The following is a 26,443-nucleotide window of genomic DNA, read 5'->3' as shown; positions in this document are numbered from 1 at the left end:
AACACATCTTCTTCTTATGTTTAACAGCGCTTAGCTCAAACCAGCGAGAGGATAGTCAACTTCAAGGCCCGATTGGTGACCGCCCTCATCTAAGTTGCTTGCCCCAACTTGTGACCGAAACTTTTTCGAAAAGAAAAACAAACATCCTTGTTAACAACAACAAAAATTATGAACGACCAAATTCAATCAAATCACCAGCAAAAACTTTAAATATATACAAAAAAAAATCATATCGTTCAAATAGCGCGCGCTTTTTAGTACTCAATTTCAAGTTACCAACACACGCTTCAAATAGTTTTGCACAAATTGAGATCAAAAACTACAACAACAAACAAAAAATAACTCAATGAAGCTTTCATACACCGAACACAGAGAAATTAAATTGACTTCTCTAGCTTTACATATATTTTTTTTATACAAACAACATGAAGTGAAAAAAAAACGCATGTTGTAAAATAGTTTCTTATTACTATTAATTATTTTGTACTTTATTAGCGCATTTCGTTTATTAATTTAATTGCTCTGTAAATAATTAGTTACTATTACTCTCCTACAATCTATATATTTTGTTTTCTCTATCTCTTTACACGCACAGCCAAACACACACACAATTTGTGTCCTCTTCAAATTGTAATTTGTAATTCGGTTTATAATTTTATTTTTTTTTTCTTGCCATCGTGTCGGAACCTCGACACTTCGCGTGCCATGGATTCTGCTTGGAAACGGTCGAGGTTTCGGCGCGGGTCCGGATCCTATTACATGTTTAAACAGTTTTCACACGATTATTGCATGGCTTTCAATTGAATTATTCTCTGAAGAGTTGCTCACGAAAACAACGGAAGAGGAAAGAAAATGTTTGAAGAAGAAAAAAAAAAGAAGAAATAACGGTTCCAAAATCTTTTTGTAAATATTTTTCGATACTACTTTTAAATGGTTTTTTGTTTTTTTTTTATATATATATTATATTATTATATTACGTGTAGATAATTCATGCTCCCTTTTTTTTATTGATTATTATATTTTTTTTTTTTTTGTTTAGCGAATTCGCTTATGTAAATAAATATCATGAATGTTATATTGTGAAGAACAAAAATCTGCATCACTAAATTACGGAAAGAACAGGTTAACGTTGTGTATTTGTATAATTGTAATAAATTAAGTTATGTGTATCTTCCGATTTGGACTTTCCTCGTCGACGTCTCTGCTCCAACCTGCGTGCTTTAATATTGCAAATTTGTGTAATTTGTATTTATTGGACACCTTTTTCATTCACTCGTTGAATGTTCTTATAAGACCGGAAGTCCAAATTGGAAAATATAGTAATATATTTAAAATACTCCTTGCTTTTATTCAATTACAACAAAATCCTTCCACCTTCCACTTTCCACAAATTCCATCTTTACTCCATTACTATAATAAAGAAGTGCAATGGCAATTATAGATGCAGCCCAGAGACTAATTTACGATTAAAAATTAAATGAAAACTACAACTAAACAGCGTTGGTCGAGGGCCTTCCAACCCTTCTGCAGCATCTAAAAAGCGTGTGCACAGAGATATCGTCCTACTCACAGTACCAGCACCTTTCGTCTTCCGTCTTTGCGATAAAGTGCAGATACTTGCCAAAGCATCCATGTCCAGACAGCTAAAAATGTTTGTCTAGAAACGTCAAACAGTATGAGGACCCCAAAGAAAGTTAGTCTAAGGCCCCAAACAATGTTAATTCAGAGCACCCAATGTCAGCCGAGGGTCCCCAAAATTTACGGTCCGCTCTTGTACCTACAGGACTACAAATTCAAAATAGATGAGAACTCAGGACAATGTTAGATTCTGTCTTAGCAAAAATTCAGTATCTTCATTAAAGTTAACGATAAAAACTTATTGGTATTATCTTATTAAATCCAAGAAACTTAGACAATAAAATGTCAATTTACAGTACTGAATATAAAATTGAACTTAAGATCTTGATAAAACAATTAAAATTCACTTGTTCTTTTCTTACCATCTGTGAAATTTGAAATTGTGATTTCACATATTTGATTAATTTATAATTGTCAGAATTAAGAAGAATAGAAGATTAAGTACTTTATAATTATTAATTGGCATTTTTTCATGACATAAAATAAACTATAAAAAAACTATGTATCAAGATTACTTATAATTTGTGAAACAAGAGATCTGAAATGTATTACAACAATATTGATCTATGTAGAAAATATGTAATTAATAAATAAACTATGCAAATTATTGGAACATTACAGATATACCTTGTATATACGAAATATATAATGATGATATTATTAGAATTGAGGACGAAAGTCAATAAGGAAAAACATGCGCATGAAGAGATGGTATTCATAATGTATTTGATGGTGCTCTGCTCTGGAAATTTCTTAAAATGTAACAAGAATAGAAAATTAAATAGATAAAAAATCTATTAATGTTCTTAACTGAAATTATAATAAAATAAGAAATTTTAAATCTACAGCTTTCTGAAGTCATGAGTAATTGATGAACCTTTCTTTAAAGTTTTTAAAACATAAAAGTTAAATAAAATTATAGATTTAGATTATTTCTTGTGATTATTCTTAAATTTCTATTGTTTTGATAATTAAGATTTATGTTTAATCTAAGTTTTTCAATAATACAAATTTATTCTCATTTATTGAATACATTTGAAAATCTATTGTAAGATGTATTCTAAACATTTCTTAGATATTATCAACTGTTTCTATACACAATTTCTTGAATTTACAAACTGATACATTTATAACAAATAGTTTGGTCTTTCCTTAAAGAAAAATACTAAAATACGTACATGAAAATATTATTTTATGAATATATATTATAACATCTAAATATCTAAAATATTAACTGGACCATACGTGTTATTATTAATTATTATTCCAATCTAAAATTTAATATTCATTTTACGTTCGATTTTTGTAAAATTAGATTTCTTTGGTTCAAATGTGTTTATGTGTATTTCCTTTCCAAATCCTTGGGGCATATTAATTTAATTTAACCAAATCCTGCGGTCAAGCATTTCTCCAATCTCTTATATTACGTAAAACACACGATTATATAACAAATCTCTATATGATTACAACTTATTAGTATTTGTCTCCTTCGTAAATTTAGAGTCTATTTATTGCTACTACTTTTGCGTTTCATTATTATTATTACAATTTTTAATTCAATTTCACCTAATATAACTGTAAAAATGCTATTTTATTAATATTAAATATTTTAATACCTCGAATTGTGGGGCTTAAATCAGCTCGGATTCAGTATAAAATAAATTCTATAAAATAGTATACAAAATTATTGTTTTATAGTTTTTGTGTATTTAGTTCAGCAATTAGCCTAGTTTCAAATAGTCCAGAATATTGTTTTCAGTACTATGTGAAGTACTTTTATTTAATATATAAAAATAACATAATATTACTTAATACAACTATTACTGTATGGAGGAAATTGGTACAGAAGAAAGACTTTAGTGAATATAAAAATAAATTTCATATATTGTATTATTGCTGATATTCAATATATTTTTACAAATTTTACATATATGCAAACATTTATATCATTTCAAAATTATGTCCTTATAGTTGTGGTATAGTCAAGAGTCGTTTGGATATCAACTGGAATTGGTGGTAGTGTAGGCAAGTAGTCGGCTTTAGGTTGAAAGCCGTGTATTCGTAAGAGCCAACAACATCATGTGCGGCATCTTCCGATCCTTCATTCTTCAACAAACCATGTTCGTCCATAGAGATTCCGTCATCCGTGTGAAAAGTGTACTCGTAATTCCCTTGCTCTTCAGCATATCTGCCACTTCCGACGAGAGATATAAGAAGGCTACTGCTAATAGCAGAAGCAACGACCAAAATAGAAGTAGCAACTAATAATTATATTATATAAAAGTTAATTAATTATTAATATTTAGAAGATTTTTAACTACTTACTGATTTCATATGTTTTTGTATGAACTACGGTGAATAGAATAATTTTCGTGTTTTGTTTAATGATTAAACAACTATTTTTTATTTTAACTTGCAATCACCTCCAAGGTTAAAAATATAATTTAAATTAAAGAAATAAAAGTTTTAAATACAAATCTAATATTTAGAACTTAGATTTGTTACAAAAATCTATTGCAATAATTTTCTAATTTATACAGTTCGATGCAAAAAATAAACATAATAATATAACTAAATTTAATATAATTAAAATATTTTAGGTAAAGTAAAACTTGATTCTTTTTTATAAATAAATGTGTAATTTAAATTATACTGGGTTTAATTGAATAAAATGCAGGTATTTAATAAACATCCATAGTTTCATTTTTATTGATGGAATGTATAATTACTGTACAATAAAAGTTATTCAGTTTCTCCTCGCGTGAATGGTAGTTAATACTATATAATGTACTTCTTTCATTTTTTTTAATTTGTTCATCGAATGACGGTTATGACACAAGACAAGAAATATATAAAAAAACATGTAAGAAATGAAACCGTAACATAAACAAACATATAAACATTGGTAAGCGACAAGTTATGATACCTGGCGAGTGACGGAACGAATCCGGTGTTATTGATAATAGTTACATATGTGAGAAGGATCCTCCATCATAACAGACAAAAACTCAAAAGGAGAACGTAAAAATAAGAAACAAGTTTAGGAACGATAACAATTTCAACAGCAAAATAACTCTAGAAAATATAAATATAATATCAATATACTCCATTTTCAATAATCAATCAATCATTTCCTTTTTGACTTCTTCAACAACAATAACAATTTTTCATTTCCGCTCTTCCCCTTCTTTTTTTTTTGTAATGATTATGAATTACTTAATAAATCTTTTCCTTTACTTCTTTTTCTTTAATTCCTTCTTATTTTTTTTTTGTTAAAACTTCAAGACGAACTGTAGGCCTATGTACATAAACACACACACTTATTCGGAATACCTTATCCTGTTTAATAATATCGAGAAAGAGAGATAAAAAATAAGAGAAATGGCTAGTCGATTTTTAGTTTAGTTCTTTTACATTGAGACACATCTAGAGAGGAAAAAGCAAACAAAAATCACGTTCGTTTCAGAGACTCTCGTGAGTCCGCAAATCTGTATCGTGGATTTGGAAGGGGGTGCACATAGTTTGGTTCTGTAATGACTACTGGTATATACATATACATTTAGATATATATGTGTGTATTTAAAAATCCATCGGCGAAGATAAAAATTATTTTTACTCCTGTTACACCGTAAGAATAGGCAGAAAAAGACATAGAAAATATGATTGAGTTTAGGTTTTTGGAAAGGCATTTGGCGAGTCTGTGTCGGGCGATTGCGCATCATCCTGAAAATAATAAAGAGGTCTTTGAATTTGTCATTTCTTTGCAGATGTGAAGTAGTAAAATACCTGCGATATAATGCTCGATCTATTGCTTGAAATTCCTAAGTCACTTGTGAAAGGAGTTCGGAGCGAATGGTCAATTCCGTTGGCATCCGCATGGTCGATGTTGGCACTTAAGTCCACAGAAGAATCACTGAAATTGACAATTAATTTATTAATACATTCCTATCAAATGTATGGATGCACTCACCTAACAATACTTCTCCTATCTAAAATAGTTACATCAAGTTTAACTTTATCGATTGTCGCTCCTGTTTTATCGTCGTCGTTAGTATCGTCCTCGATTAAAGGGACTTCGTCCTCCATGACAGGTTCCTCGTTGGTCGGATGTTGCGTCCTCTCGTGGCACTCGCACTTGCAGTCTTCCGGATTGACGTACGTGTAAATAACGTTCTCTTGCAACACGTTCTTCGGCACCTCGATCTGTCCGCGCGAAGGAATCGTCTGAATCCTCTTTGGAGGCTTCCGCTTTTCCGGGATCTCCTCGAAATTGATCCATTCTTTTTGAACGATTCCGGCCTTCGGTGGCAATGGTGGGGCCTCTTCGGGTGTCTTTTTCGTCTTCCCAAAGTCGAACCAATTTCCGGTGCTCACCTTGCGAGGAGATCTATCCTTCGGTTTATCGCAGCTGTCTTCTCGCGGTAAGCAAATCTTCAACTTCTCGATGGTTTTGGTGATGTTTTCCGTGTTGATATTTCCTATCACCTCTTCGCAGTAATCTTCGAGACATGTAGGATTTATGGGTGTCGTGGATCTGGGTCTATCTATCGGGCACGTTTTCATTTCGAAGGTGTTACGCTGCTTTACAGGGATGATTGGTACAGCAACAGAACGTTCTTGAGGCAGTGTCGTTGGGATATACGGAAGTTCATCTTCAAACGAATCTTGCTGTAGCACAAGACCTTTCCGCTCCGGTTCGATCGCCTCTGCAATCTCCTTCTTATCCACCTCGGAGTCTCTCTCAGACTCAGACGAATACCCTTCCTCGTCCTCCAGTTCATCTCGTACCTGGCGCTCTTCCATTTTAGCCAAACCTATTTCATCTTCCTTCGTTACCATCTGAATGACTTCCGGTTTTGCAGCTTTCCTTATTTGTACATGAATTTCGAAGTCCGGAGTTCTCTCTGTAACTACGGCCTCCGGCGGAGTAATACTTTTCTGTTTTTGCAGTTTCAATCCTACTGCTTTGGACAATTTTAGTTCATCTATCGACTGTTGTCGTTTTTCCATATTGAATTGTGTCTCGAACATTGGAACATCGAATTCGTCTAATTTGACGTTGGGTTTTATCGAAATGTCATTGGAAATGATTGGCGATTCCTTCTTGATGGGTTGTATAATCGTGGTTGGTTCAAATGCATTTTGAAATTCTGCCGGTATTTCCTTTTTCTGTTCTATCGGGGTCGAACGCTTCTTTTCGACCAGCACCTTCGTCTCTTCTTCTTCTTCGTATTTAATCGTTTCGACAATCGCAGTTGTCACTTCAGAGTTTTTGTCCTTGGGTAATTTTGTGGAAAAAAGTTCATTGCTGCTTCCAAGTCTTGTGGAGAATACAATATTTTCGCTGCTGGTGCTGCTCTGGCGGAAATCTTTCTTCTTTTCGTCAGTCTGCTTCTGCGGCACTTCGATGACAGTTTCCTGCGAGTCTTGACTAGAAGATTTGAATTCCTGCAGGATGTTCTTTTGTTCGTAGTACGTTGGTGAATGCAGCGGTATTCTAACGCTGTCACCCTCCAGCTGAGTTTCATAATACTTCTTCTTTGGCATCGATTTGCACTCAACGTTTACCAGGCCCTCAAGGTTCGGTAAGTCCGGAGAACTGTTTTGGCTAGTTTTCTTCGTTTTGAATAGAGAGAACATCGATTTCTGGCGGCCCTTACTGTCAATGCTCTCGCTCGATGAGGGCCCTGCACTGCGTTCTCGACTTTTCGAGCGGCTCCGGCGTCGCTCCTTGAGCTTTTCACCTAAACCTGTTAACGTATTTTTTCGACGGCTCGTGTTTGTGGTTGGGGATTCAGGACTAATGGTTTCGCGACTTTTAAACAAGGATGCAAAGGAGGATTTGCGCGAAAGGGACGGAGAAGGGGTAAGATGTTTTGGGCTTGCCGTTGGAGTCGGTTGGTAGGCGAGGATCTGCTCGAAGGTTTGAGCTGGTTTCTTTGGATTGTTAAAGTCCAGTGTGTCTGGCTTCTGGAACTCTATCTTGTCGAAGTCGTCGTACAAGTGGTCCGGCTTTAATTTGATCCTGATATATTTGGGATCGTTGCATAGATTCTGATGCCTGCTAACAACAGGAGATGGTGACGCAGATTTTGATTTACTCGTGCTGAGTACTTCTTTTGGGCTTGTTGGTATTGTAACAGATTTCGTTTCACGTACTTTTGTTTTCCCATTGGAATTGTCTTCGGGGAGTGGTCCTCTTAGTGGGATATAAATGTACTCGGTCCCGCTATCGCTGATAATGTGTTTGGGGATCTTGGGTTTATCCTGGGTGGGCTTGTCGACCTTGATCGTAATTTCCGGTCTCTTTGGCAGTTCAATTTTTGTCGGTGGCGCTTCCTCGACTTTGACGACGATTCCTTCGCAGAGCATCGCCTTTGTCGGGTCGTGTTTCCTTTTGAGCAGAACCCGTTCCAATTCGTCTTTGGATTCGCCCCGAACTTCTTTGTTCTTTTGAGGTTTCGTACCGCAGAACGATGTCTCGAGGAGCATTTTGTGCGGAGATGGAGATCTCGAGACGCCGCTCTGACCAGATATAACGGACAGATGGCTCGCATTAGAGACTCTGCTGTGAGCTGAACCTTGACTCCCGATACTGGACAATCTTGATGTGCGTCCTGAAATACAAAGAAGACCCACTTCGGAGCTCTGCGAATCCTTTCGATGGTGACTGTGATACGAGTCCTCCTGCAGTGCCGGCGAATGAGGTCGCACTTTAATCTGAAAATCCAATTCCTCGGTGGACGACCTCAGATCCAACGTTCCCTCCTCCCTGAATCCTAAACCCTTCCCTTGGTCCTTCATCAATTCCCTTTCCGGACTACTGTCCTTGCTGTCGTGGTGCGAGCTGCTGCTTGCCCTGGAGATATCGATTCTCGGTGCGGCCGGTGTTTCCAGCATGCTCTTCGCCGTCGCCATGGTCGGAGTCGACGGGGCACCAATCAGACTGATCCCGGTGTAGACAAATTGGTTCTGCACGGCAGGAGACAACGGCGTGATGTCCTCCCGTATTCCGGGCAGTCGAACCACAGACCCCGAAGTCGCCTTATCCTCCGGACTGTCCAACTGCAAAATTAATTGCAAACTTCTTTAGGGCTCGAATGTAGAAAACCTGTTGATACCGGAGCTCAACGGATGCAACACGTTACAGTACGGGTTTTGCTCATCACATCTATCTAGCCTACAGAATAATTGATAGCGTCTCACCTCGTCCGAGAGGTCTTCGAAGGATGCAAACGGGGCCGGACCCATGCGCTTTTGCCGACGATTTGGGGCACCGGCGGGGACTCCAGAAGGTGATGATGACATGATGATTCACACTACTGGGGATTCACTCGCTGGTGATGATTGGTTGTGGTGGTTCAAAGTAAAAAAAGCATACAAATAGTTTAATAATAATAATAATCGTAAACACTAACTGAGAGAGCAGTGCGAATATGAGAAGCAGCGATTGAGCATATTATTTAATGGACACTAGATGGAATATATATGATGTGTTTACGTGATGCAGCTTCAGGTGCAACTGGCGATTTTACTTTAATTATTCTGACGTCGATCGAGTACACCTCAATTATACGAATTACGTAAACGACATGTTTGCCTTTAGCAATTGTAAAACAGCGTGTTATTTACTACTCCTCTACTCCCAACTAATCTTTATATGACTAGCAATTAGGTCGGTCTGATGAGTTTGTTGTTGTTTTTGTCTCGGCGTTTTTTTATTCGGTGGTAGTATAGTAGTAGTACGAGCATTGATTCGATGCTGCACGGATGAAGGAGAAGGAAAAGGAGGACGGAGATTAATAGATTTGGCGTTGTGTCAAAGTAAATAAATAAATCTATAATTGGGTTTTGAACGTTGAAGGGAATTGATGAGTGTTTCTTTCGTGTTTCGAGGGGAGTTAAATCAAAAATTCCCGAATCGATAGAGCGGTGTGATCCAATTAAAGCGAAAAATTTAACCTGTCCCAGTTTCATTACCGGTGTGTTGGTGCGGTCTATGCAAGGATGTGTAGTGTGCACGTATATATGTATATGCATGAATGTGTGTGTGCACGGATGTACGTTTTGTAGTTATATATGTGTGTAAATGTGTAGGAGAGAGCCAAGCCTGTTTTGTTGTACCTTTCGGGAGAATCAAAGTCCATCGACGATCGGCTTCAACTCATAACAATTTGGTTAGGCCAGAGGTGGATATTCTCAGCAGAGGAGTCTTCTTCCGTGATTCGAACAGGAGTAGCAGAGAACCATCTTCGTAGTCGTCGGCGTCGTCGTCGTGTGTGTAACGTTCAACATCCAAATCCAACAGCAGCACCTTTCTACATGCTCTCCATATCCATATCCAACGACCGCACGCGACGGCAGAGCGTCGATCCGGCGAGCGCTGCTCTGTGAGCGTCGCGACGCATTCACAACCGACGCCGGAACCCGACGACACCAGACGGAGCCATCGTGCAAGCCACCCAGCAAATCCGACAATCAATAGAACCAGAAACGCGTCCGTCCCCCACTTTTGGTCAACGACATTTTAATAGTTCAATAAGTTTTCAATAAATTATAGTCTAGTTCTACTCCAGTTCTAATTCCAACCGAAAATCAAATACAACCATTAACGCAAACTTCCATCCATTGCACAACTTTGATATGCAACATCGATCGATAACAAGCACTTCCATTACCATTCTCATCTATCCATCCACCCAACTAACTAACTCTTCCAACTAACTAATAACTTGCAGCACGCGACTACACTATCATCATAATTTATCCAACTGAAAAATTAAATAACTACAAATCGCCGTAATGCCTCGATCGTTTGCAAATTATTACGCTTGAACTAATCTCGAGTTGCGGATCTGCAGACCCGTTTCCTTGGACCGGTCCAATGTGTTAGAATCGATAAACGCCACTTCCTGTTCCAAACTTTTCTGCCGATTACAAACAACTTCAATTTTCTTCCTCAATATTATTCCAACTTATTACATAATTCATCGCCGGCGGCCTCAAATTATTTCGTGTGCCCTTCCCTACATTTAACCTAAATTTAGAAATGCTTTCATGCACTTCCAAACTGCTCGCATAATATCAAACATAAATTACTTTCTGTGTTTGCTATTCCAACAATATATTTACTGTTCACACAATATCTTTCGTTATGAACTGAATCAATATCATTGTAAATTTATCGATGATCTTCTAACTTTATACACATCCACAGCACATTCTAATAGTATTTACTTATTATGTATTGAGTTATCTTCACATAGCATTTCATTAGATAGTAAAGGAACTAAATTTCTGGAAAACATAATTTAAAAGAGTGTTTCTCAACCTTTCGGTCATAACCCAAAATTAAAATAACATTAAGGGTTGCAAAATGACAGCTGTCACCTTGTGTCAAAGCAACGAACTGGTGAAACACTCTTAGAAATTGGGTCGCAGTGCAACTACAAACAAATACGGCAAAAAGGTTGAGAAACGCTGATTCAAACTACTTTCGACGTTTCTGAAAAAAGTAGGAAGGAACTACAAACAAATTAATAAATCTTTGGACATTATATTAGACAATAATTTTTATTTCTTCAGGCTCAAAATTTTCGAAGAAAGTAAAATAATATCACTTAACTTAAAAGCTAACTTAGATGATCAAAAACTTCAACTTGAAATTCAACAGTCAGAAACATTCAATATTTATCTTTTTATATTATTAAAAATTAAGAATAATATAAATTATTCATTGAGATTATAAATTATGGCCAAAATTGTTGAAAACTGGACAAGAACAGAAAAGGAAATATTTTGATAGACATGCAAAAAACTTTGACACAAGGTGACAGAAATACCTAATAAATAAAGTTTAGTTTGTTTTGAAATTTTCAATCCTTGCTATAGTGAATCCGGACAGATCAAAGCCGCACTATTGGAAAGCATTGCTGTATTATCTTGTTACTGATAAAATTATTATATTTGTAATCTGCAGTAGTTAAAATAAATTTAGGAATGAAATATGTATCATATTAATTTATTGATTTTAAGTAAAATATTCATTCAATGAACCGAAATTGTATTTATATTTGCTTCTGAAAATAATACTTCCATAAAATATCTTCAGATTAAATACAGATGTTAATTAAAAACTGAATAATGAAATTCATATAAAAAAAATTACACAATTCTGCTAAAAATCCTTACTTTTTCCACGTATTTCTTTGTGCATCTGTCGTTCCCTTTGAGGATAATTTCAGTCGAGATCGGCCTCTTTTCTTCGGCATTTTTTTTCTTCATTTATTTATAAAAAGGTCGTGCATGCAACGGGAATCTCTATTAAAGAGCACAGCCCTCCGAGGAAATCCGAGGGTTTCATTAACTTGGCCGTATTTTTCATACGCGCAGACCTAATTTAATAGTTCTTCCAGCTTCCACGAAACCGCAATATTCATTTCGCCAAGGACTCTAAATGAGAAAGATAGAGAGAGAGAGAGAAAAACAACGCATTCTCCGGTGTATTTCAGCGCTAAATATGCTACGTACATTATGCTCCTTGAGGAATCTTACAGACATGAAATTCCCAACTCGTTAACGTAATTAATTTTATATACCGTAATAACATATTTTCCTTTCATAATCCATTAGTAAATAATATTTTTTTATAGAGACTCCAAGCTCTAAATCCTTTACAAAACTGTTAAAAAAAGGATTTACAACAATAAAAGTCTATTAAATGTGTTAAATTCATTAATACTTTTGTTAAACAGTGATTAATATTTACATAATATATAAACATTTTCAACTTTTATGCTTAAACAATTTGTTTTATAATGAATAAGTCAAGCAATGATGGTGCAACTACTTAATAATAATCAATGAATTTCCAAGAGAAATCAGAGAGGCAACATCTTATTGTAAATGAAATATCTATTCAAAGCAAACGACCTAACTCAACAATAAACGCTGTAACCTAGATATCTGTAGCATAATACTTCCTATTCAAAACAATACAAACTACTTTAATTAACTTTGTACTAAATCTATTCGTAATACCAAATCCTACAATAAATATAATATTGCGTTGCGCCAATCTCTGTCACTGTTTGAAATCAATCGAACATTACATTATATAAGTACAGTCTAGTTATTTTTTTGTCTAGAGAAAAATAAATAATCATTTAGGAAAAAAATATATTAAAATTTATTTCTTTCTGAACATTTTAAAACGTAAATCCGTACTAATCGAAGCCGCACTATTGTTATAATAATATAATTGTAATTATTCATAAATTTTGCAAAGTAATATTGACTTCTATTTGAATTATAATATAAAACTGCATTCATCGTTTATGGTTTATATTTCTTGATTAATTTTTTTTGGAAAAAGTAAGCTGATATTCGAGATTTTCTTGTTTTCTAGAAAGAAAGAATGAAAAGATATTACAGATAAAAAAAAACTATAATTTCTAATTGATGGTATTTTATCTGTATTTAGTCTTTCCATATATAATTTTACATCTTAACAAAGACAAAAATAATGCTAAATGTATTCATGTTATTTGATGATATTTAATTTGAAACGTAAATTTTTCTGTTATTTTGTCTTATTTAACATTGATATTACAATATTAATGCATTATACTAAAAGCAAGTAAGTTCTTCTGACTATAATTTACAATGCTATTGTTTATTAGTATTATTTAATCGTAATATAAATTTACAAATTTTCGAATTAATAACTAGTTTCAAGAAATAATTGCATTTATTATATTAATAAAATATTATACACATAAATACACTTTTACAATTTGTTTGTTAACTAATTATTCGATATTTAGAAGAAATTTAATATGTTTTTAATATTTGTTTCTATCTCAAAATATACTTTTTTCTATCATTTACTTAAGTACATTTACAAAATACATACCTGCAGTCTATTAAGACAATGGTGGAGATAGCTAACATTTGAAGTAATTTACTGAAAGTTAATATTTTATTGCAAATACAGTGGAACTTCGTGTAACGAGCATTTCGCTTAACGATCAAAGTGAATTGTAAGAAAGGGACGATTCTCATAACGAGTGACGATGAGAAGAGAAGTCCCGGTTTGCGTGCCTACTACATCGTTTCTAAAACACATATAGTGTGTATTTTTAAATATGTTTCACTATACGAGTAAAAATCCTGAAAATTTGGAACGGATTAAACTCGTTAAGCGAGGTTCCACTGTATTGAGTATAATTTGTGATTTTTTTCACCTATTTCCAAATATACTTACGAAGCTCACTATTTCTTAAAATTTGATTATTTCAAGACGTTTTTAGTATTTACAAGCTACTCCCTTCAATAAAATAATAGTTAAAAATTTGAATTAGTCTACTGGAAGTTCCTATTTTATTATAAATATTGAGCCAAATTTGTGATTGTTTTCAATAAGATTTTGAAACAACTCACAATTTCTTGAAATGTAATTATTTCAGAAACGTATTGAATATTTACAAATTACTCAAAATTTGAGATTTTAGTAACTTAAAATATACTTAAGAAACTCACTGTTATTTAACATTCACATAGTTTGCAATACATTTAGAAAATTAATTACAGTGTTTAAGAAAACGATATAAATAGTTAAAATTTTGATTAGTTAGAAAATTTGTATCAATTATTAAACAATACATTGAATTTCAACTTACGAAACTCACTTTTTCTTGATATGTTATTACTTCAAAAACGTTTTCGTTACTTACAAACTCCTTCAATGAAATAATAGAAATAGTTAAAAATTTGAATTAGTCTATTGAAAGTTACTATTTTATTGTAAATATTGAGCAAAATTTGTGATTGTTTTTAATAAGATTTTAGTAACTTAAAATATACTTAAGAAACTCACTGTTGCTTAACGTACACATAGTTCGCAATACATTTACAAAATAAATTACAGATTTTAAGAAAATTGAAGAAATAGTTAAAATTTTGATTAGTTTAAAAATTTGTATCAACTAACAATTACTTCAAAAATGTATTTAATATTTACAAACTACTCCCTTTAATAAAGTCTGAAAGTCAATTATTCCTTCAAATATTTAACTGAATTGTTTTCAATTTCGTTCTCAAACTTTGTAATATTTTTTAATTCATGAAAGATAACAGATCAAAAATATAATTTTTGTTTATGTAATTTTCAGAATAATCCAATAATAGAAAAGGAAAATAAAGAAAAAAAATGTACACGGAACACCACTTATATTTATTGCATTATTTTATTTGCAAAATAAAAAGGAGGTGAATCTCTTGTCTTCAAAAATTGAACACAGCTAAAAAGAAGTAATGGTAAACATCGAAATAAAAAAAAAATATTGTAAAATGTTTGAAAATGCTTTTGTTGTTGTTGTTTGCTGGTAAAGATTTAAAATAATTTACGTCTTTATTACACGAAAATTTCAAATTACATGGCCACAAAAAACACATAATTGATGACTAAATAGTTATTTATTAGTTGTTTTTATTTTTCTTCAATATATATTTTATTAATATTATTATTTATTTTTTTTCATTATCTAAATAGTATTTCGCTATCAATCTATATATTATGTATATTTTATATAGTTTTGCTTTTCCAAATATATATTTATATATATTTTATACCATTGTTCTGTGTATTATCTTAATTAGATTATTACGCAATGATAATCAATATAGCCGTAAATATAAACATCAAACGTACACAATATTATTATATTTATATAATGCAATATAATCATAATATATTTATTTATTTTTTTTGCACGACAAATACATATTTAGTAGATTCATCGACTGGCAATATTTAACTACTCAGTTCCATATCTGCGAAATGAAAGTAAGTACAAAATACAAATCAATGTATGAGTTTGAAAGACAGACAGACAAGAAAGTTAGCACAATGTTGATTATTTTTTCAACTTCGTCCTAAAATAATAAAGAAAGACAAACTAGAAGAAAGAAAGCAACGAACATCGGGGAAATATATAGTTTTTTTTTCAGGGTTAATGATTTATTATAATTATCATGTTTTTTTCTCATTTACTGTACACATAAGCCGTCCAAAGCTAATTTCCAATTACTTTTTTTTGTTTAATTATTATTATCATACCATTATCAATATCATTACAAATGCTAAATACTCTGTGATCTCTTTTCGGTTTATGTATTTTGTTAATTGTATCTACAGATTCAATAAGCTTTTATATTTCTTTATCTTTTTGGTACACATTTTGATTAAAACCACAAAACTCGTGTGATATGGAAAGGAAATTGTGATATACATTATATTTAATATATTTGCTCTTACATCAATCTTCCACAAAAAAACGCAAACACAATCCAAATTTTCCAAGAACCAAAATAATGAGACAAAGTTTTCAAGAACTTTCGATTGCTGAAATCGGCTAAATACATATTTTTTTCTCTCTCAGTTTTTATAGACACTAAAAACTCAAGTTTCTTTATTGATACACCTCTTGTATTATGTTCAGAGCCCTAACGAAATAAAGTTTTTTTTTTCCTCTTTTCTTTTTACTAAATCTACTTTTACAGTTTATAGCTGAAATGAAAAGTCTATTATCGCGATTCTGGGTATCATTGCATAATCAAATTTAAATATTTTATTTTAATCGAGGCATGCAATAATTAAATGAAAAATAAAGTGTAATGTAGTTTTCTTTTTTAAATATATATTTGCTTCGTAATAAATCCCTAAATTATTTGTGCGTTTTCGACTATATTCTCTCTCTTTTTTTTTGGTTTAAATATATATTATTAGTATTAGTATTTAGTATTAAATGAACATTTAGAATATTTGCTTTATTTTCAAAAAGACCGTTTCAGAACCATCTGCAAGTGCGCGTGGTGCGTTTCAATTTCTTAAGATTAACTTAGTTTACTTGCGAGTGGTAGTAAATACCGCCGCTCTTAGCCTATAGATTCATACCAGTACGGATATTCATATCGCCATATCGCGCGGATATCGAAAATAGTGAACAAAAAATTGAAAATTTTTCAAAAGATAATCCTACAAACTAATTCTTAAATCCTAACACGCGGCACTCCTTCCGGACGCTTCGATTTAAAAAAGAGGAAACGAAACTTTAATTCTATCTACATTTTTATCACTAAACAAATCAAATTAATAAGTAAATTAAGTCACAAATTATATAAAACGTTATCTTAAGGGATCAGCTTTTCACAGCGTATCCCATTCAATTACTTATCATATACACTAGTGGATGAAATAAATCCATCGACTTAATTAAGTTACTTATTTGTACATCTTATACCTAAGTTTTTGGGGATTCCCTTCGCAAAGACGACCTTAACAAAGGAAGGTCTGGAATCCCTCTAGATGAGTTTCAATTAGCAAAGCTGACTTCAGCATTTGTTAACGCCGGGATTTTTGAACGTGGAAATCAAATTTCAAACTGGAACTGAAAATCCGGCCCCTCTGAGTACGCCGGGCTAACATCGATCTACCGCAACGAAATACGTAAAATCTCCCAAATTCCATCTAAGATTGGAAAGGGTTTTACACGTCGAAATGAAATAAAAAATAGCGACTATCACTTTACCATTATTATAACCTCGTCACTTTGTTATGAGCGTCAGATCTCCGCAAGGAATCTTGCTGGAAGCGAATGGCGTTGCGCAACAATTCTTCCGTTGCGAAGCTCTGATCATAAAAAGTTTGAAACGCTTATTCCTAGAATACAAATATACATATTGTAATATATGTATATTGTATATTTAAGTAGTATATTATGCTGCCTTCATGTGTATACTCGTTAGAAAAATGTACAAAATTAACGTATAAGAAAATTAAGATTTCTACTCGAGTAAATTGGCTACTCCGAAGATACCCGTGATATTTGAATGGAATCGAATCAAGGGAATTGCTGATGTACTTTTCGACGATTTACCCCGTTTTGATATTTATTTACGTTTAGAAATAAAATATTTAATTAACATGTACTTAATTAAATGTTTAATTTCTAGACGAAATCGTAATATGGTTGAAAATGTTCAATTTGAAAGGAACTCGTAAAATCCCTATTAATCGGTTCATTGCAATTAAAATCAAAAAACAAAACGAATTGAGATTCCTCCGATTCCATTCAAATCATTTGCAATGCGAGCACGAGCGCAATTCCAGACGGTCCTGACGATGATCACACATTTTGAATTAAATAACTGCTTCCAATCTCTTCTCATATTTTTTTTTTTGTTCGACTTCCTCTTTCGATTAGAACTTTCTAAAAGTAATATACATCTCTTTACATTTTACAGGACGATTCCAACAATCGATTTCTGCTTGTCTCTCGGATCTTTAATTTGGTTCTTCTTGGATTCGGGTTGCAATTGGTGATTTCTGAAGATCGTGACGACGAAAGCGGGCAATCAAAGGACAAACTTGTATGACAACAACCTACGTGGATGCAAACAACGTAACCTGATTGAGAGGAATGCGATGATGAAGTACGGAAGGTCGTGCTGCGGTGGAGGTGAGCATGCATCATAGGTGACATAAGAAGAAGAAGTGAAGACAAGTTCGAAAATAATAACAAAACATAATAACGAACAAAAATGAAGCTTCGGCTCTTCCCTGTTTGTTTTGTTTTTTTTTGTTGTTGTTGTTGTTGCTGAATCGGTTAAAATATAGTGAATTAATGTTTCGAAACATCATAAATATATATATTATCCTCACATAGACTCTTATTTTTATTCAATAAATAAAAAATAATTACTTTGTACAAAAAGCTCGAATTAAGGTAGACATGCATTATAATCTATATTGTATTATATATTTTTTTTATCTTCATGTAATCTTTTTTTTTTAATCCTCATATATCGTTAATCAATTTTTTTTGTTAAGGTTATGGAGGGTCTATAAATACCGTTTACATCTAGCTACACGTTATTCGGTTGCCGTTGGAGATAGTAACCATCCGACAAGAGAGTAGCCGCCAAATCCGACGAAGCAACCATTGACTAAATTAGAATTATTATGAATAGAAATACTTATTTAAACATGGACAGTGTCATATGCAAAAAACTGCGCAATAAATAGATAAAAGAATATCGAGAAATTCAATGAGTAGGCGAATTTTGCATATGCTTAAAATTATTATTATTATCTTAGTATATTTATCTTCATCTTATTTATTTATCTTCTCTTTTGCTCTTTTCAAATATTTCAAAGTTACAAAGTATTTCGGGTTCCTGCGGGTTTGCGCTTCGATTGATTCATTCAAATTTATTTTCTTTTCTCTATTTTTCTTTCATCGGTTTTCTTGCTCGGTTTTTGTAAACTTGTTCGCACAATCTAAGCTACTCCCCCCTCTAAATAATAAGAAGAAGAATAAGAAGAAGTAGAAGAAATTAAGTACTAATTGGAATGATTTCAAACGAGAAACTAAAATCGAAACAGACGAATTTTAACGAATCGAGAGAGAAAAAACAAAAAAAGTCTCTTTAAATTAATATGGCAATTAATTATGTATATATATATAAATTAAAAAGAATAAAAAATAGAGTAAAAATAACAAATTATATATATATATATATAAAAACAGAAACGGTCTCTGAGGTTTTCCTTTTACTCTTTCACCTCGAAATATTTGTATGTCGGATTCTCGTATCCGTTGATTTGCATGTTGGCTACGTGTCGTTCCTCGGGCGTCGCTGCTTGGTCCACCTCGATGAAACCTTGGCTCTGAGGGGAACGGGCAGAACGACGTCTGGCGACGGCAACTCCGACGACAACGGCAGCCATCAGGGCCATTCCAGCGAATGCGAGGGTGAAGTAGACGCTCCTTCCGTCCTTGCGTCCGTAAACTTCCCGACGCACCGAATAAGTCTACGATAGAATATTATTGTATTATTTCATTCTTTTCATTTTATCGAAAATCTTTGATCAAGAAAACTCACCGGTTCGCCGTGCCCGAAGTCGTGGGTCATGGCATGCGCAATCCTGATGACATCCTGCTGATGGGCAACGGCGGCGACATCTTCGACGGCCTGCTGCACCGCCGAATCATCAACTTCCCTGTGCGGAGCAATCACCTCATCCTCGACGGTGGTAATAAAGTTGCTCATTATATCGGAGACTGTGCTACTGCTGCTCACGCTGCTGCTGCTACCGAAAGTCGAAGACATGGTAGTCTGCAAATAAAAAAAAAAGAAATAAATATCATTCAGAAATACATTGACAAGTAGTTCACTTAATGTGTATGCACCTTTTCTACTAACTTATCATACATCAAAATTGTTCTTCTACTCCCATTACATAACTTTTCTAATAACCTACTTTTATCGAAAAGTAAATAAAATACAATTTACAATGAAAAAAGTAATTACAAAATACTTAATCTGTATGCGCGCTCTGATTTATCCTTTTTTTTGTATAAGTGCTTAATACACAGAGGAAGTATTCGGAATGTTGAGGGGTTTCATTGGCTTGTTCCGAGCTTATACTATAGCAACTCTCGTCGAATTTGAACTCTAATGTGTTGTCGCACGATAATTCCGTAAGTTTGTTTTGTGCTTAGGCAAATACGCTTTCCGGGGCGGATCTCTTGACATCTTAATTAAAACCAAACCTAATCATTATCACAATCCTGAATGGTAGCATCCATAAACACACAACTGCTTTGTTAGGATAATCGAAGTATTTTTTCCATTTACTATTAATTGTACTGATATTAATACTGAGAGGTGTATGAGTGTGATTCATCAATAAATATTCATAAATAATTGTAACCTTTTTTACTGTAAAGTCGTGTTTTTATTAACTTGGAAAGTGTATATGCAAAATATCCACATTAAGCATTGCATGGATAGTATTCAAATGTGTTTAATTAGATGTATAGTTAGTATTTAATGAATTAATTGTAGGTTCGAAAGTAATTATATAAAGTATGTGGTTTGGCTTAGGAGTGTATATATTTCGATTTAAATTAATGCAAGGCCGATTAAATCGATACGTGCACGAGAGATCAGTTTGGTACAAAACATGAATTGATAGTGTCTATTAATAATTCAATGACTTAATTAATTTTGTATAATGATACCGTGCACATAAAATTTGGATTCATTTTTATTAATTGTTTATTAATAAAATTATATATCAGTTTATTAGATAATAGGTACCAATAGTAAAATTAATTGTTAATATTGGATTGTTTTATAAATTAATATATGAGATGAACTTACCAATTTATCATCGGTTGGCAAGGATTCGTCTTCCATGTCCTCAGCATCGAAATTGCTTATTTTCTTGCCCAAAACCGCCTCGACTCTCTTCTTCTCCTCCCTCAATTCGGTGCGTTCCTTCTTGCGTTGCTCCTTGCGTGCCTTCTCCTGTAATCTCTGACGTTCCTTCTCTTGCTGCTTGTTAACAACTTCATCCTTGTACTTGTCCAGGATGGCTTGTTCAGCGTCCGGAGTCATTGCGAGCAGAGCCCCAGGTGTATCGTCCTTAGACCTAAGCGCCTGGATGTAATCATCCATCAACTGGCCGATCTTGGTGGATAGATCCGGGAATCTTTTGAGCATCTGCATACTTTGATTAACGGTACGATCGATATCGACGAGACGCTCCAAAGTTCTGGGCTGTTCCCTGTTGGCCGCATCCAGACTGCTCGACAACAAATGGCGATAGTGAGTAATGGCGTGAGCGCGGTCCTTGTGCAACGAGCGCAGTAATTTCTGCAGACACTTCTGCACGCGGTGAGTCTACAAAAACAATAATAATAAATCCCTATTCCCATGCTTCTTGAGCTGTTTGCTCGAGTTTTATTTACGTTTGGAGGTTGATCGTTGAGGGCTTGGGTGTAGCAAGACATCGCCTCCTTCTTACGCTGATTGATGTGAGCAAGGACCCTCTGCTGATGCATCGCGGCTAATTGGTGCTTCTCTGCGTCTCCTTCCTCTTCAAGAGCTTGCACGGTTTGCTGGAAGCGCTGGGTCATCCTCTGCTTGAAGGCATCAGCTCCGCGCGGATCGGTAGCACGCATATCCTGGTATCTCTCCTCCAAATCGGACCAATCTTTCATAACGTGGGTCACTTTCTCGCGGTGCGTTTCTTCCAAACGCTCCTGGAACGAAACAACAAAATTCCTAACATCCCAACAACCAGACACCGAGCAGGCGGTGCCCGTTCATGAAATGAACTTTACCTGAGCCTCCTTGTAGCTCTGATGCTCGTTCCTCGGATCGAAATGGGTGAAGTAGGGATCAGGAGTGGGAACTGTGGTGGATTTAGCGGTGGTCGTGGTGGATGGAGCGGCCGTTGTCACTTTAACGGTTGACGTAGTGCTGGCAGGGGTCACGTCCCAGTCGGAGTCATCGTAGTCGTCGTCATCCTCATCGTCCATGTCATCAATTGCAGGATCGTCGGCCAACTCGGTGTCATCACCCAAATCCTCGAGATCGTCCTTATCCTCGTCCTCGTTCGAATCCAAGTCGTCCTCAACATCAAGTAGATCTTGGTCGTTCTTCAGGATGGCCAAATCGATCGGTTTCTTCGCCGGCTTCATGTTATCTGTGCATACATTCAGAGTTGATTATTTCCGTTAATTCTAACAAAATTGCACTCAATAATAAAGCGCAAAAACAACCCAATCCACCCCAGCGATTGCCGAAAAACCCCATTCCCGTTATTCCCAATGGCGTTCTCTCCAACCAACCGTGAATATTGCCCGCATTCAATCTTGCGGAAACTGGATTTATCCGGACAACACGCAAAAATATGCACGAATAACCCTTCGCACCCACACACAGACACACAAAAAATTGCACCCAAGCTAAAGTAAATATCTGGAAACGCTAGAGCAGATTGCTCTCTAAAGGATTAATCATTTTTTGGGAGGCGAGCAAATAAAAAAAATATATGTGTGTGTATGCATGCCAAACAAAGGGTCAGCAGAGGTGGTCCATTGTTATTTTGCAAATATCAAATTTCCCTGAATTTTCCGAGCGATTTGTTAATTTATAGATGCGAATGTCGGAATGGCATTGTAGCCGGACGGGCGGTTGTTTCAGTCGCGCGTGAATATTTAAAACGGAACATTTTGTGCTTTACGGGAGCATCCATCAACGTTAACCTTTAATAAGTCCAGGCTCTAATTGGGTTAATGCGGATGCCCAATGAACTAAACGCCGCGTCGACCAGATGCGAAATACTACCTACATACATATACACACAAAAATGAATGCACAGAAAAATGGAAAGAAACGGTGTTACGACAATGATGAGCTCATAAACAAAGCAAGTCGCATTTCGCACGTATCAAAAGGGAAACATCCCCCGTCCGCCCTTTTGTTGCTGCTTCTGCTCTTGCTAATGGTCCATGCCGTGCCCATTAGCCGCCATCCATAATTCATCAAACATTCACCAAATTAGTTTGAGCAACATTTTAAACGAACTGATGCTACTGCTGCAGCAAACGCGCATTGCTCGATTTGTTTGCATCTTTTATTTGCTTTGCTCGAGCAGTTCGCTTAGGAAGATAGATTTACCCTTAAAGTGTTTCGGACAACAGACGAATTCCACCCCGCTGAATAAGGAAATGCCGCATGGGAGAAGCATGGCAAATGAGCGCAATTGAAGTCCACGATCCTGGCATGCCGTGGCAGCTGTTGAATTCCATCTACCGAACGTCCAGCAGTTGCTTTGGTTGTGGATGTGGTCGAAGAGGCAATTCTCCGGAACGAGAAGTGCATCTGATTGGAATGGACCCTCTGAAACGGACATAACGCACATCATTGAATCGTAATAAATTAGATCATATTCGGTCACTTAAATATTAAGAACGCGAAGCAAGACTTCTACCATATTATATTAAATATTTGTGATCAATTTCCATTAGAATTGAAATATTACCTAACGTCAGAAAGATTTTAACAACGTATTATTTCAACCATTTTTTTTAATATTTTACAAAGAAGGAAATACTATGTTTATCTTCATAGAAAATGTTGCTTATGAATATAAAAGTGCTTATATAAATATCTTAGGTCAAGTTTCAACAAAATTTTAAAAAATACATAAAACGAAAATTCAAAAGTTTTTAACTAAAAATATGAAAGAACTGATTGTAAAAAAATAAATGCGAACTTTAATTAGGAAATTTGTAAAAGAAAATAATAATTGCGAAGAAAAAAAAAATACCAAACTCATAATTGAGCCTTTCTTGAAAATATTCTTTACTTTTAGAAGTATGCTTTGAAAAAGGGCATGTTACATCAAACGAAATTTGTAATTTCTAAAAAAAAAAATCATAAAAATGGAAAAATCATGTTCATGTAAAGTATTCAGCCAGCGTTGTGTTAACACAACTTAATTAATGAAGGAATTTTCATTACACTTTCTGAGTCATTTTAAAACAGACTTCAATATTTTTTTATTATTCAATTTCTTGCATTTATTAAATAAGAAAGATTAATGAAAATGTATGTGAATAGGTCTATTAAAGAAAATAAAAGACTGATATTGAATATATGTTTGAAATTTATCTTTGCCAGAGGCTTAAATAATGTATCCACGATGTGTATGATTTGGAGAGGCTAAGCCTCTCTAATATCTATATTGGAAGCATCAAGAATTAATGAAGCTGAAGAGGAAGCTTTTTCCAAGCAGGAAAGCGGATTATGACGGTGATACGGATGGATGGTCGTGTCCATTAATCAGGCGGTTTTGCAGTCTCTTCATTTTGCGAATTTGTTTTCCTCCGGATCCGGTTGGAGGCGGTCCACGTCCTTTCCGCACGGGATTAATCGGGGTCCCGGTCCTCCGGTGATATACAGCGTCGTTAAAGGAACAAGAGCGTCGCGACGCAATAACATTTCGAACGCACTCCACCCCCTAAATCACACCCAGGACTCAGAGGAGCAGGCTAATCGCGCAAACAGTCAACACTAGACTCAATCGTTAAACATGGATGGAGCCAGGATTTGCATACAGAAACCCCAAACATCCACCCACCCATCATCATCCAAACTCCAGGCAGGAAACCTCATTACTTTATTTAATATGTAAAAACGAATCGATTCGCAGCTGGATCAGAAAATACGCAGCGCACATATCAATCTGCGAGATGATTTCATTTATTGTCCTCACGGTAAAAGGATTGACGAGCAAAAAGAATTGGATGTATGGAGGCGAAAAGGATTATCCGATCCATCCGATAAATCCGATCGAATTGGTTGGTAATAGAAAAATCTGTTATTACCCGATGGGATTGCACATAATAAAAAGAAATGATCGCATCGTGTATGTCTGCTCTATCGATTTTCCAAATGCACATTTCGAAATCCAATTTTCCTACTTAATTACTAATACACTTCGGGCGCAAAATGCCGTTTGATTAAATATCTCGTTCTGCTTTTTTTTTGCTTGCCGTACGTTCTGTTCTGTTTACGTTCTGTCAATTTGTCCGATCGAATTCGCTCGACGATAATTAAAAGCGAAATCCAAGTGTGTTCGGTTCGGACGTTAATGAAACCGGTGGATTGACAATGGGATTGAAGCAGGAGAGAAAAAATACCAACGTTTCCAAACCTTCATTAATATTTACATCACTTGCAAATTACTATATACAAATTTCAATTATTCGTATTTTTCTCATATAAAATCTAATATACAAATTAAACAAATATATTTTGATTAGTTGAATTTTCTTATATTATTAAAATTAAACGTATAGTGAATATAAATATATAATCTATGATTATTTCCAATTAAGAAAATTATTTAGCAGTGATTATTATACTTATACAACAGATGCAAAACTTATATATAAGTATACCAACCAATAAGAGTTCAACAAAATAGAGTTAAATCAAATTTGTCAATTAAGCAAAAGTAAGATTAGATTACAAATTTATTCATTGTACAATAGAATTTTATTAAATTACTTCCTTAACCAAATTATTATTATTCAAGTTAAAAATAATATATTTAAGACTGCATTAAAAAGGCTATATCTTTTATACTATAAGTAAACATAAATATATTCTAGTGAACGTAAAGAAGTTTTCCTATCAATATTTCTTATAATAGTTTGGAATAATACAAATAAAACCATCAATCCCCCAGTAACTTATTTACGAAATTCGAATAGTTCCAATATCAGATTATTGCCTACAATTTATTATTATATTTTTTTTTAAATAAATCTATATTACTTGAGCTAAAAACTTTATAAACTACACTTTACGAACAAATTGAAGAAAAAAAAACAGAACTTTCTTTGTGTCATAATAAATCCGATAAATGTATTTTCTAAATAACCAACATTAAATCATGCTATATACATACACTTTGAAATGGCTTCTGTGGTAATTGGAAATATCGATTCAATTTATACTTGGATGCTGAGGCCCATTTAGTCGGAATGAAATAACACCGGCAAGAGTCTTGTTTGCTCGTTGAAATAATTGCATATGCAGGATCAATCAAACAGGATTGTTTTGTCAGGTTAACGTAAAACAAGCACAATACACGAGACTGAAATTGAAATCACCTCAATTTGAAGTATTTAATTTCATAAACTGAATTATTTAGTTTTCTGGTTCTGAATATCATTTTCAGTTTGTAAACTTTATATTGCTACGAGAACAGATGTTAACTGTAAGTTTAATATGAAGCGTGTAGTTTTTCATAATTAGTTTTCTAAGCAACTTCAACTTGTGTCTTTTTCGTACCGAGTGTGAGTTTGAATGAATACCAAAACTTAATTTAACGTATATTTTTTAGTACCTCGATTAGTCCGGACTGAAACAGTCA

The 26,443-nt window shown here is 34.2% G+C and overlaps 3 protein-coding genes across 6 annotated transcripts in view; 1 reads left to right on the top strand and 2 right to left on the bottom strand.

The window, feature by feature from the left end:
• The window catches only part of LOC108557591 (papilin-like), a 30,919-nt gene extending 30,495 nt beyond the window's left edge, over window positions 1-424 (top strand). For all 3 annotated transcript variants that reach the window (XM_017914179.1, XM_017914178.1, XM_017914180.1), the window contains exon 7: window positions 28-424. In XM_017914179.1, the coding sequence (XP_017769668.1) occupies window positions 28-93 (66 nt within the window). In that variant the 3' untranslated portion in view covers window positions 94-424. The remainder of the gene's footprint in view (window positions 1-27) is intronic.
• A 4,475-nt stretch (window positions 425-4,899) lies between these two features.
• On the bottom strand, window positions 4,900-10,350 carry LOC108557583. The gene is made up of 5 exons (XM_017914169.1): window positions 9,763-10,350; window positions 8,845-8,975; window positions 5,609-8,703; window positions 5,425-5,551; window positions 4,900-5,361 (listed from the first exon to the last, which is right to left on the bottom strand). Exons 2-5 carry the CDS (start codon window positions 8,944-8,946, stop codon window positions 5,308-5,310), a joined length of 3,378 nt encoding a protein of 1,125 aa, XP_017769658.1. The 5' UTR covers window positions 8,947-8,975; window positions 9,763-10,350; the 3' UTR covers window positions 4,900-5,307.
• An 8,859-nt stretch (window positions 10,351-19,209) lies between these two features.
• The window catches only part of LOC108557573 (beta-amyloid-like protein), a 66,014-nt gene continuing 58,780 nt past the window's right edge, over window positions 19,210-26,443 (bottom strand). Inside the window, exons 4-9 of one of the 2 annotated variants that reach the window (XM_017914151.1) lie at window positions 23,176-23,397; window positions 21,834-22,198; window positions 21,459-21,749; window positions 20,869-21,390; window positions 19,585-19,818; window positions 19,210-19,513 (exon numbers count right to left, since the gene is read on the bottom strand). In XM_017914151.1, coding sequence (XP_017769640.1) covers window positions 19,253-19,513; window positions 19,585-19,818; window positions 20,869-21,390; window positions 21,459-21,749; window positions 21,834-22,198; window positions 23,176-23,397 — 1,895 coding nt within the window. In that variant the 3' untranslated portion in view covers window positions 19,210-19,252. Of the gene's footprint in view, window positions 19,514-19,584; window positions 19,819-20,868; window positions 21,391-21,458; window positions 21,753-21,833; window positions 22,199-23,175; window positions 23,398-26,443 lie in introns of both variants that reach the window. The other variant, XM_017914150.1, reaches the window with a different exon arrangement.

This window comes from Nicrophorus vespilloides, unplaced genomic scaffold, assembly GCF_001412225.1.
Source record: "Nicrophorus vespilloides isolate i.1.1-1 unplaced genomic scaffold, Nicve_v1.0, whole genome shotgun sequence".
NCBI classification, from domain to species: domain Eukaryota; kingdom Metazoa; phylum Arthropoda; class Insecta; order Coleoptera; family Silphidae; genus Nicrophorus; species Nicrophorus vespilloides.
Note: the sequence above shows the minus strand (reverse complement) of the source record. Positions and strands in the feature narration are given on the sequence as shown.